The sequence below is a fragment of the Kogia breviceps genome, chromosome 3 (genome assembly GCF_026419965.1).
Source record: "Kogia breviceps isolate mKogBre1 chromosome 3, mKogBre1 haplotype 1, whole genome shotgun sequence".
Taxonomy (NCBI): domain Eukaryota; kingdom Metazoa; phylum Chordata; class Mammalia; order Artiodactyla; family Physeteridae; genus Kogia; species Kogia breviceps.
Genome location: NC_081312.1, coordinates 101,055,537 through 101,068,485, shown reverse-complemented (window position 1 = coordinate 101,068,485; position 12,949 = coordinate 101,055,537). Strand labels below are relative to the sequence as shown.

At 43.8% G+C, this 12,949-nt stretch overlaps 1 protein-coding gene across 4 annotated transcripts in view; it reads left to right on the top strand.

The window, feature by feature from the left end:
- Positions 1 to 12,949, top strand: part of NPTN (neuroplastin) — a 66,988-nt gene that overhangs the window by 46,207 nt on the left and 7,832 nt on the right. For 3 of the 4 annotated variants that reach the window (XR_010839707.1, XM_059057549.2, XM_067029334.1), the window contains exons 5-6: positions 7,528 to 7,661; positions 9,776 to 10,049. Coding sequence is in view for 3 of the 4 variants with exons in the window: in XM_059057549.2 (XP_058913532.2) it covers positions 7,528 to 7,661; positions 9,776 to 10,049 (408 nt within the window). In the remaining variant the exon portion in view is untranslated. Of the gene's footprint in view, positions 1 to 7,527; positions 7,662 to 9,775; positions 10,050 to 10,351; positions 11,582 to 12,949 lie in introns of those variants that run through there. The other variant, XM_067029335.1, reaches the window with a different exon arrangement.

Below are 12,949 nucleotides of genomic sequence, written 5' to 3'. Positions count from 1 at the left end.
TGATTAATCCAGTAAACAAGGAGTTTGAGTTTTATTGCTGTTTTTAGAAAAGGATTTTGGTGGTCAACAAGTCCTCTGCGACAGATATGCCATTGCTGCTTGTGAAAGGTACATCCCAACCCCAGGAAGGTTTGGGTCTGGTGTTTTATTAGGGCCATCATTATGTCTCCCTGCTCATTGGGCATTTCAAATGAATTTCAGTCTTTTGGTGGCTATGAGAGCCAAGATTGATCTTGTTTTTCTTCTCCCTACTTATTAGCTTTCTTGCTATTTGAATATTATGACTAAATGTTAGGATTTCTAGAAGTGACCTTGCCCTGCATCCCTGTTTCCTACTCTGTTGCATGGCCTTACAACTGATATATCAAAGTTCAAACTGGCCGAGGCGGACTGTATGGTGATGGTGACAGATATCATTATTAGGAGTAATAATACACCTCTCACGTTTGTACAGCACTTTCAGCATGCAGAGTGTTTTTGTGCTCATTTATTCGTTTGACGGGCAGCTAGTTTGACAGGTGAAGATGCTTAGAGGTTGTGACATAGTTTAAGTTCGAGCTGATGTCAAAGCTGGTTCTGTCTCAAAATTGCCCTGACTTGAAAAGTCTCTGAAAGCATAACAATAATATCTTGAAGCTGTTTGAACATTTTGAACGTGAACCATAGCCCAAATAACCATACCTGTTCCTTCTTTTCCTCTCTTCAGGGTGCTACCCTGACCTACCTTAATAAGAATAAGAACAGCTAACGTTACTGTGTGCTTACTATGTGCCAGGCACATTACTTGTCCCTTTCCTCTCCTGTAGTCTTCACAACTCTGAGGTAAATGCCATTATTATCTCCACTTTCCAGGTGAGAAAATTGAGGCTCCAAGGGAATTGAATGATTTGCTCAGTGTGACATAGTCAACCAGTGAGGCCAGAGTTCTCACCCAAGCACCCTAGTACCAGAGCCCATGTTCCTAAGCACTAAGCCACACCGCTGTGTTCAGCATATAACAATGTAAAGGTCTTGGACTGACAGAAGAAATGGGTTCTAATCCTGGCCCTGACTAGTCACTTTCCTTCGTTGGGCCTCAGATTCCCTAAGTGTATGATGAAGTAAGATGAGATAGATGATCTTGAAGGTTTTGTAAGGCTCTAAAGGTCTGTGGTTCACTTATATGGACACAGATGAGAGGTTGGGTTAGTGAAGGAAACGACTTCTAAGCTTCTTTTCCTAGTAGTAGTGACTGTCAGGTTCTTAACTTTGAGACTGTCACCTCAATGCCCCCCACACCTCCATGTATTCATCTCCCTGTCTTATGAGACACTCCCGTGTAGTCCCCTGATCTCAAACACTGATGCTAGGAAAAGTGTTAGAGCAGTGGTTCTCAAACTTGATTTAAGGTATATGAAATGTGGCCTAGGCATCAGGCTTATTAAAAGCACTCCAGATGATTAAGTGTACAGCCAAGGTTAGAATCATTCTTAGTGGAGACTTCAGTGCCTCCTACTCAGTAGTTTCAGCTGCAGGAAAGGGAAAAGCCTCGTCTGCAGAAGGCAGCACAAGTCCCAGACTGCTCTAGTCTTTACAACCACTGATGAATCTATTCTGTATAATTATTGAGCCAAAAAGCCAACATCTTTCTTTTTTTTTTTTTTTTTTTTTTTTTTTTTTTGCAGTACGCGGGCCTCTCACTGTTGTGGAGCACATGGCTCACGGGCCCAGCCGCTCCGCGGCACGTGGGATCTTCCCAGACCAGGGCATGAACCCGCGTCCCCTGCATTGGCAGGCGGATTCTCAACCACTGCACCACCAGGGAAGCCCCATCTTTCTTTTTTTAAAAAATATTTATTTATTTGGTTGTGGCACACGGGCTCCTTAGTTGTGGCAAGAGAACTCTTTGTTACGGCATGCATGTGGAATCTAGTTCCCCGACCAGGGATGGAACCCAGGCCCCCTGCGTTGGGAGCACAGAGTCTTAACTACTGCACCACCAGGGAAGTCCCCCAACATCTTTCTTGCTTCCATCTTAGCCAGTCTCATATTGTTTCTTGGGCTTGGCCCTTGGCTAGCAGTAAACCTTAACTCTCTCTCTGCCTTCAGCCAAGCCTCTGTTTTTGCCTGTAGAAAATATGAGGTGTCTCTGGGATTTGATAGGTTACATGAAGGAAGCAAAGAGACCATCTCTACATTATCAGTGTGTTGTCTGATGAGACTTCGTGCAATATCTTTAAGGATGGAGTTTCTTTGAAAATGAGTTGCAAGATTATGAATTTGCTTTGAAAAGTGAACACTAAATAAGCAGTCCAGGTAAGAGGCCCCATACCTTGATCCTGTCTCAGCTCTGTTGTGTTAACTTTAACATCATCTTCAGCTGAACATGCCTCAGTTGCCTAAGCTGGCACTTTCTACAGCCACCAGCCTGGCAGAGAACCTGGATGCTTCTCTCTAAATGCCTGCAGGTTAGGCAGCAGAGGGTACTGAGGAACATACATGCCTTTTTCCTCAGCCAAAGGCCTAGATAGTGACATTGAGTCAGGTGTTGGTGGGTAACTTAGACTCTTTTCGAACCCTGGTGTTGCCATTTATTAGGATACTGGAAGGGTCCATCCATTAACTCATGGGATTAGAGTATGTAGCTAACAAGGCCAGATCATGAGTTAATTCCCAAGTGGGTGTGTTATCACTTCTAAGGATCTCTTTGTTACTTCTTTGCTACCCAGTCTGTGCCTCCCTGAGAAGGTAAAGGGAATTGAGCAGTATTTGCTCTGTCTGACTCCTCAGACCTACCTGCAGACCAATAGGACCTAGTTAAGTAGGTCCTTATTAAGTGGCAAGCCCATATAAGGCGAGGCACCATAATCAATATAAACAGGCCATTAATCACTATAATTTGTCAGTATCTGACCTGAGTAAACCTTGTTAGAGCCAGAAACAAAAGTCCTGTTTATATTAGCAAATAGGGAGAAAACACATAATAATCAGCATCTCTTTTGATTTCTTAGAACTCATAATGCCTGTCTTACCCTAACCTTTCCTTTCCCTAACTAATAATACAATTTAAATGTTTATTTTTGACCCTGGGTTCCAATCTTGTGCTAGATTGATACAGAGATGTAAATTAGTCCTCATAAGACTTCTATGAAGTGTGGGTGTTTTATTCCCATTTTACAAAAGTAAATATTGAAACCCAAAGGATTTTAAATGACCCACCTTAGGTTACCCAGTGAGTAATAGAGTCTCAGTAGAGCCAAATTTCTCTGACTTAAGTCTAAAACTCTTTACATTATAGTATATGAAGCAGCTAAACTCTGACAGATAAATCAGTCCCACCTTAGGTCTAGAGCGTTCTAGTACATCTACAAGCAAAGATAACATTTGGGCAGTTTGCTGTGCAGTTACCAGTAATGCATGTTGTATATTTTTATTGTTTATGGACTCTGTTCTAGTTTGGTTATTTCACATTCTATATGGTAAAGTACAAGAAACATGGCCTCTGAAGTCAGATAGCCCTGAATTTGGATTCTGGCTATACCAGAATTTACTAGCGGTATAATTTTAGATGTTAAATAACTTTACCAAACTTGAGTTTTCTAATCTATAAAAATGGGGTAATGTCTGCCTCATTGGGTGGTTATATTTGTTATCTGTTGCTGCACAATAAATTGCCTTAAAACAGCAAATACTTACTACCTCATAATAAGTATTATGAGGTAATAAGTTCCCCTGGACCAGTGGGTCAGGAATTTGGGAGCAGATCATTGGGGTGGTTCTGGCTCAGGGTCTCTCCAGTTGTTGGCTGGGGCTGGAGGGTTTGTTTCTTAGATGGCTGCCTCGGGCTGTGGCGGAAGGCCTCCTCACTACGTGGGCCTCTTCATAGGCTGTTTGAGTGTCTTCCTAGCATGGCAGCTACCCCTGTCCCAGAGCGTGTGTTCCAAGAGAGAGAGTGAGAGAGAGAGCGAGAGGGAAGGAGGGCAAGGGAAGCCACTCTGTATTTTGTGAACTAGTTGCACACCTTTATTTTTACATATAGATATATTTTTCTATATATTGATTTGTGTTCTATATAGGAAAAAATATATAAAACTGATATTTTATAAATATATAAAACGTATGCTTTATTTTATTCTTTAGAATCAAGTCACTAAGTACAGCCCACACTCAAGAGGAGGGAAATTCGGCTCTACCTCTTAAAGGGAAGAATATCAAAGAATTTGTGGACTATTTAAGAGGTGGACTCTGAGCCCTAAGGGGCCCCCTCTCTGACCACTGCTGACATGTGCTCTGAGAGCCTAGTTACCTTTCTTGCTGTGGGTCTGCTGTCTTGCTCAGCTGGTGGGGCAGTCAGAGGCTTTCTGATTGAGCAGCAACCATAAAGGACAGAGAGAAGCGAAAAAACTTCATTGACCCAGAGGCTAAAGTGATAGTTGTTATAATCATTCCTTATAAGGTTAGAGTGATGTGACTTGGGTTAATCTTCTGTCTTCCTGGTACACTAGTGATACTTCCACCAGTTCAAGGGTGAATAATCAGGGCATTATTCTTTTGAGGACATTATTCCCAAGCTTCACTCAGTATTTGTTGAGTTGAGGAGAAAGCAGCAGTAGATCTAATAAACATTGAAAACTCTTAACAGGCTTCACTATGTAAACATGGCAAATAAATTGGGGAGTGGGGATGCACACTAAGTTCCTGTATAGTCTCTGCACACAGTAGCCTTTAAGGTGCCTTCCCATCTGTAAATAGAAGCCTCTATAGAATCTGGAAGTAGATGAATGAAAGGAGGACTTGGTGTTCTCCTGAGCACCAAGGCAGGAGTGAAGGCCATCCCCACCTGTCTCCCCAGGTCTTGGCCTTCAAGCATAGTAGCTTTTTAGAGACTGGAGCCATAAACCAACTCAGCTTTTAGCCTTCTAGGTGGTTCTTATGTGTAATCTTAGGAATGAGTCTCCAAGGCAAAAGCTGATGTTAGTGAATTCACAATACATTGGAATTAGTCAAATAACTGGGCCAGAGTAAATAGAGTGAGTATTCTCTGTGGGGCAAAGGAGAATGAAAGTGGGAAAATACATCACATGTAAGCTGATTTCTGAAAGTTACGTCTCTACCATTTCCCTGAGCTCCAGACTTGATATTCAGCTGCCTACTTGACAACTTCACTTGGATGTTAAATAAGTCTTAACATGTCCTAAACTTTGAACACCTGGTTTTTTACTACCATCATTGCTCCATCCCTAAACAAAACAAAGTAAAAACAAGCAAACCAAAAAAAAATGCTAATTCTTCGCAGTCTTCCTCATCTCAGTAACTGTCAACTCCATTCTTGCAGTTACTCAGGCCAGAAACCTTGGGATCATCTTTGTCGTCTTTTTCTCTCACTTTCCACATTCAGTCCATTAACAAATACATTAACTTAACCTGTAAAATATATCCAGAATCTCCTCACTTCTACTGCTACTGCCTTCATCCATACCACCCTCTCCCCCTTGCCTGGATTGCTTCCACTATCGTGTCTACAATTTTTGTCCACGTAGTAGCCAGAGGGAGCCTGTTAAAGCATACAGATAATTTCATACCTGCACTTAGTATTCACCAGTGGCTTCCCAGCTGACTTAGAGTAAATGCCAAAGTAATTTCATTGTCCTACAAAGTCCTATCCAATCTGGGCTCCATTCGCTGATTTGGTCTCCTACCATCGTCCCCCTGTGTTTCAGCCAAATTCCTCCATGCTGTCCTTGTACATAACAAGCACACTTCTGCCTCAGAGCTTTTGCCTTTCCCTCTACCTGGAGTGTTCTTCCCGCAGATATATATATGTATTCCTACGCCCTTACTTTCTTCATGACTGTGCTAAAATTCAACTTGTCAGAATGGCCTTCCCCTACCACTCTGACATATTTGGCATGTAATGAGTGCTCAGCAGATGTTTGTCGATTGAATGAAACACAACTAGAGGCAAAATGTGGTAGCTCTTCTGCTTGTTGGGTCTCCCTACTCCCCCATGATGGTGTTTAAGTATGGCTCTGGAGTGTGTTCCTTCCTTGGAGTGCTTAAGATGGTCCTTAATATTTATTGACTGAAGGAAGCTCTGAGGAAGGTGACCAGGTTGAACAGTGATTGGCTGTGGGAGAAATTTAGTGTGATGGGAATTTGAGCCAGCCTGACTTATTCCCTCTGTAGTGAGGAACTGTGCCTGGAAAAACAGATATTTTCTTTATAATGTCCTATCTAGAAAACACCTCACCCTGAGAAGTACTGCAGGCCTTAGTTTGGCAGGTTGTGGAGATGGCTTGGGGCCTTGCTCATTCTTTTCCTATCCAGGTGCCTCAGGAGGTGGTCTGGGAAGCACAGTCTGGGAGTAGCAGAATGTTGGATTATTTTTAAGCCAAGAAAAGCCAAGCCAGTCAGAAGGGAAACATGGGGTCAGCCCATGATATAATACAATTGTACAGGCTTTTACAGTCTCAAAATGAATATTTTGACATCTATCTATGCAAGACACTGGATATAGGCAGTGTCTAGAAATAACTCCATTTGATAATGGGGTATAGAGTTCAAGCACAGAGTAATTAAATAACCAGCAAAACTGGAATTTGGACCAGGCCTATTGATTCTCTTTCCCATCTTAACCAGCAAAGTGACGTCTGGCCTACTTAGAGTTTTATTGCTTTTGGATTAGTATAACTGGTGCGGTAAGGTGGAAAATACAGTTAAGATCAAAGAAGGCCAAATTCGAAGAATTAGCCCCTATCTCAGGCTTATTGGATCCTTGAAACTTATCTAATATTTAAACCACAGGTGCTGTTTATTTCTTTCTAAGTTATCCCTAAAAGCAGAGAAAATCAACAGCTTCTAGCATGTCTAGAAATTCCTGTAAGATTGGGTTCATTGAGATAATGGCAAATCAGCTGTATAAATCAGATTCTTAAGCTGTTAATAAAATCTCTTGGGACACTGGTTGAATTACCTGTCCATTTCTTTCTTCCCTTGTGAAGACCAGTTTGCTGCATTCCCTCTTTTCTGGGAGAGCCTTGGCCATGATATTCATCATGTAGCTTCTCCAAGCATTCATTGTTTTTATATACCTTGCAGTAGGACATGATTTTAGGTGTTTGATGTCAGGGCTCTCTCATTTCCTTAAGGGAATATATGGCATTTGATATAATACATAATTATTGCTAACACAGGTGTATTAAGAAAAAACCATGACTGGCAGAGAAGGTAATAGCTCTGTTTGCATTTTCTTTAAAGGATGGCTTAATTTATGCAGTTGCACCTCTGCTCTCTTCCAGTAGGTTGGAGAACCACCTGTATTATTAGTAGAACTTCACATACAGTAATCCTGGTGTCTGCTTTGGTGGGTGGGAGGTTAGGGCAAGGGATTGTTTCCATTGCTCTGTTCTGACCTGAAATGCATGTTATCAAAGCTGAATATGAGGGTGGGTCTAAGGAGAAGCAGGGCTCTGAGCCAATAGTTGGGGCCTTTGTATCCTGTTCAGCATAGGCTCCCATGGTAACTGTATTCAACACTCTTTCTCACAGCTGCTCCTGACATCACTGGCCATAAACGGAGTGAGAACAAGAATGAAGGGCAGGATGCCATGATGTACTGCAAGTCAGTTGGCTACCCCCACCCAGAGTGGATCTGGCGCAAGAAGGAGAATGGTATGCCCATGGTGAGTAGGAGGCAGCCCTGCTTCTCTATACGTGGGTCTCTGTGGTTGCTGGTTCTCCTGGGGAGTTCTAGACATATGGACTGGTTTCTCCAACCTGCCATACTGGCTGCTGTGGCTTGGATCACCCTTTCTAGAGTCTTGGTGGTTACATCATGAATCTGGAGGTCATTGGCAGTTTCTGACCAGCATGGAACCCCTATATATGATTTGTTAAGCTGTCTGTCTGGTAAAGGATTTGGCTGTTTACCTTCAAGATAAGAAACCAAGATGAGCTAACCCCAATCTTAAAATTTCACTATTATTCTACTACATTTATCCTAAAGAAAACATTGCTCATAAAGTGGTCTTAACGTACTTTTCTTGTTTTTTGGGGAAGGCAAGGCAGTGAGAGCAATTAATAGTATATTCCTGGAACACATGAAATACTGATTAGGAATTGAGACAATCTAAGGAGGCCCATGGGCAGCCTTAGACATTGGAAATCTGACAGTATCTGCTCCAGAAAAGGTCAAAGAAAACATCTTTTCCAATCTGTGGGATGATTTCTTGATGGTGTGGGAGAGTCAAAACTTTAGACTCTCACTTTCTCTCTGATAAATGCTTGATCAGTCTCCTATTCTGTCAGAGGGGGTTCCTCCCCAGGCTTTGTATGCCTAGCACTCTACTTTTCAGGCATCCTCTTTGACTGCCAGTCTTCAGAATCAGAAGGCACCCTAGAGATCATGTAATCCAGCTTCTTTGGGAAGGTTATACATATTAACCAAGGTAAATTAGTGGCAAAACCACTGAAGTTTCTTGCATATGACGGTATTTTTAAAATACTTTTTGAAGGCTTGTGGACCAAAGGTCACACTCACTAATCACCTCAGGTCATAAGTGAAAAACATGGAATTAGTGAGTGAGTAGAGAAGGTGGCACCTTTTCAAGTCCTAGGGTTGAAGCTTCACAGAATAACTAATTTTGAAGGCTGTGAGTTTCCCATTCCAGCCATACCCACACTCAAATGTAGACATGATTTATGCTATAGCTAGACATCATTCTGGGGATTATCTTTGCCTTTCCTCTCTACTATTTCTGATTATCCTTTAGTTGCTGCATATGAACTGACACATGAGTCAGATTTTTCCCCTGCTAGTATCCCATGAGATCAGTGCTGCAAACCTGTCCCAGCTCCACCCAAGCCCCTGGTCATACTCTCACCTCTGCCTTCCCACACGTGCCTGGAGCACTCCTGTCTTGCTTGATCAGCTCTCCTTCCCCACAGCCCTAGTTCACATGTTAGCTTTTTCTCCAACTTTCCCTCTTTCCAGCAGTGTCCACTCCCTCAGTGCAGTGTGGCTCTATACATATCCTCTGTTGGGGCTTCTTACACGTTCCTTTAACCATCCCTTTGGAGGTCTGGTTCCGTCTTGAGGCCAATCTCCATGTTCATTTTTGTGTCATGCTTTTCCATTTCTATCTCACCTTCCCCTTAGGTAGGATATAAAACATGTAACATGCTAATGTAAATATCTGTTGATTGATTGAATAAACTTTCCTTTAACCCTGTAATTCTGAAAGGAAGTGGAAGTTATGAATTTCCCCTACTCCGACTAGGAGCAAGTTCTTAGCATTGTTTCTAGAGGAAGTTTAGGGAGACTTTGCAGAATTCACCAAGTGTGAAGTTGATATGCTGACTCTGAAGGCATCAGATAGGCCTGATGTTACCAGATACATGCCTGACCACAGAGCTCACACCCCTTCTCCATCCTCTGCCTGGTTACAGTTTCTTACCTGGTGTTTGGAGCAGCATCTTCTAAACTGAGTTGGTCTTTTCTGGGTCTGCAGGGTAGGACCTCCCTTCACTTCATACAAGTTGGAGAAGTCCAGAGGACCAATAGCAGGGGAGACTTTTACCCTGACTCTGCTAGAAGATTGTTGACTGGTTGTTGTTGATATTGAAGGGCAGTCAGTGATCAAGTACTCAAAGTCCCTTGGACAAAGATGGTACTAGACACTCACTGCTCCCTGATCCCGTCCAGTGTCTTGCTAAGGATGTTAGTGTTGCCCTGTATTGGGCACTAATTCACCTACTCTAATCTTTGTGTGTTATCTCTTTATCTGCTCCTGAGCAGGAGATTTTCAATACCTCTGGCCGCTTCATCATCATCAACAGGGAAAATTACACTGAGCTGAGCATCACAAACCTGCAGATCATAGAAGATCCTGGCGAGTATGAATGTAATGCTACCAACTCCATTGGCTCTGCCTCCGCTGTCACTATCCTCAGGGTACGGAGCCACCTGGCCCCACTCTGGCCCTTCCTGGGAATTCTGGCGGAAATCATCATCCTTGTGGTGATCATTGTTGTGTATGAAAAGAGGAAGAGGCCAGATGAAGTTCCTGACGGTAAGAACATCCCTACAAAATAGCTGTAATGTTGGGGCTGGTTTCCAAGCCTTGGGGTGGTTTCCAAGCACCCAAAGAGGACTATAAGAATGTTGGGATTCAGTCCCAAAAGGAGAGAAGGAAAAATTCTTATACTGGTTCCTCACCCCCTACCCCTAAGATTAGCCACCTTGAGCTATAATTATTAGCTCTGTTCCTCCATGTGGGTGTTCTCCAACCCAGTCCCATCTGCCCTTCAGGCCCCTTGTGGGGAATGGGCAGTTGTCAGTCTCTTTGTTCAGCTCTGTCCTCCTTCAATACAGATCATCAGGCAGATTGAGCTTGAGGAGAATCCAAGTCAAGCCTAGAAGCCACCCCAAGATCGCAGGCCATCTGGCCTTTCAGGCAGATTTAAGGTATCTAATTGGTTGTCACATGGTTGCCTGGTATAGCCTCTGTAGGTAACTGCCCCAGTCCAGTCAGACTGTTATTGGGAAAAGCCATTGGAACAAGCCACTTTTTGGTTCCCTTGGTTGGTCCCTTCAGAAGGTTTTCAAGGTTTGTGGTGAAGCCAGGCCCCTGCCATTTGGCTTTTTTGTCTGTCTCACAGACAGGAATGGTGGAGAGCATCTGATGCATTACCACCCCCAGTTTAAGACAGATAGCTAAGCAGTAACATCTGGAGTCCCTGCCTGAGGTGGCACCCTCAAGCTGGCCCAGGGTCTGAGAAGGGAGTGGATAATAGCAGCAGAACAACAGCCAATTGTTAGGCATTGGAAAGAATAAGAATCTTAGATGGTTAGACATGCTTAGAGTCAGAACAGGTCCTGGAAGTTATGTTTTTTTTGTTATGGATGTTCCATTTCTAACTCTGTGATTATAATGGGGGGGACTACTGATGGAGACTTGCACCAGTAGTACTTCATATTCCTCACTAGCTCCCCAGCCCCATCCTCTTGCTCTATAACAGCATCAGCGAAAACAAATTAATTGGCCAGCCAACCATTACCACCACTTGCCTGTCACTGATTGGACTGGAAGGGTGTGCACCTAAACTCAGTGCCTTGGGTGATGGGGAGGATGCCAACTCCAGTCTGACTGTTCTGGGCCTGTGCTTGTGCACTGTGGTGCTGTACCCTGCCCCAGAGAGCTGTCTGTGTCCCTGTGGCTGGCCAGGACCCAGTGCCAGCCATGTGTTGTCAGCGGAGAATGCTAAGGGAGGTCTGGTGCTCCCTCAGGAAGAGCGCAGCCCTGAAGGCATGCCAGTGGCTCCAGAGTCTCTGGAAGGACGTGTTTGAGAGCAGCACCCACCTCCCCTTCTTTTCCTTTCTTTTCAGCAGTTCCTAAATCTCTCTGCCTGCACTAGGTAGAGTGAGTATTGTAGTGAGGCTGGTGAAAAGGTTATTTGGTGACACTAACGATGTATTTGGGGAGACCTGGTGGACTTCCATCCAAATGTGCATTCACCAGTGAACTAGATGGAGGAATGGGATGGACGTCATCTGGAAGCAGATGGGCCTTTGTAAATACGTGGGCTTGTGCCCTGCAACATAAGACTGTCCTGGGATTTTGGGGGGGTGGGGGGGGCGGTACACGGGCCTCTCACTGTTGTGGCCTCTCCTGTTGCGGAGCACAGGCTCCAAATGCGCAGGCTCAGCGGCCATGGCTCACGGTCCCAGCCGCTCCGCTGCATGTGGGATCTTCCCGGACCGGGGCACGAACCCGTGTCCCCTGCATCGGCAGACTCTAAACCACACTGCACCACCAGGGAAGCCCTGTCCAGGGATTTTTACTTTCTTTCTCCTGGGTCCACAGAACTGCTATTCTATGAAGCAAAAGTGCTTTCTTAGGATTTTCATATATGCATAGTGCTTTTTCTCTAAATTTCTCTTTCTTGTTGCAAGTTAGGACTTCCAAGGCAGAGTACTTATGTCTAAATCTGAGAGTAAAGGGGGAGAGTTGCCTGTCAGTGTGTTTTCAGCATTGGCTTATTAGGAGCCCTTATGCCTCACTCCTGAAAAGGGCTGAATGCTTTTGCTTTGCTAAATATCGCCTTTCTCAGCTTTCCCTTTGGAAAGATTGAGATGCAGAATGTCAGTAGGAAAAGGTAAAAATGGGCTTCAAAACCTGACTTTTTACTTTAAGACAAGGCTGGCTGCCCCTCTCTTGGCAGAGTGACACATTGGCTTAGCCTGTCGCTGTCAGAGGTTCCTGTTGTCTTTGCAGGAAGCCGTTTTCACTTACCAGGTTGCTATCCCAGCATATGTGCAAGAGACCATCAGGTTAGATTTGAGGAATGGTTAGTATTGGTTCTATCTGACAAGTGCAGGCACCTGCCCAGGGAAAGCAGCTATCTTTTTTATTTAAGAGCTCCATGGCTGTTGAACACAAATGGGGAGGAGTTTGTTATATAAGACACCTGTGGCCAGCAAATCTGAACAGCTTCCTGGAGGGAAAATACCTCTTTTAAGATAAATTATTATAGGCAGTGAATGAGTCCTATGTAAAAGAGATGACTGCAGGGTAAGTGCATAGTAAAACCTTCTTGTTTTAGTGTCTTAGAAGAATACTGTAATGCAAGCAGCTTTTACTTTGTTGTTATTATTGAATTGGGGCGAAAAATCTGGGATGCTGGAATTATTGCAATGTTTGCCTTCTCTCCTTTCCCATCCTGACAGCCAGCACGGTCCAGGCTCCATTCTGTATCACATGCCCTTGCTGGAGCATTTCCATCCCATAGTTTTCTTCTTTGTCTTTCTGCCTTTTTTTCTCAGACTCCTCCCTAGTCCTGCCCTCCCCTTTTTTCTTCTCTCCTGGAAGTAATTGTTTTGAAAATTTAATTGTTCCTCCATGAGTTTTCCTTATTCTGTGTCTTTTTCTTCTTTAGCCAGTTTCCCCTCAACTCCTATGCAATTCACAAG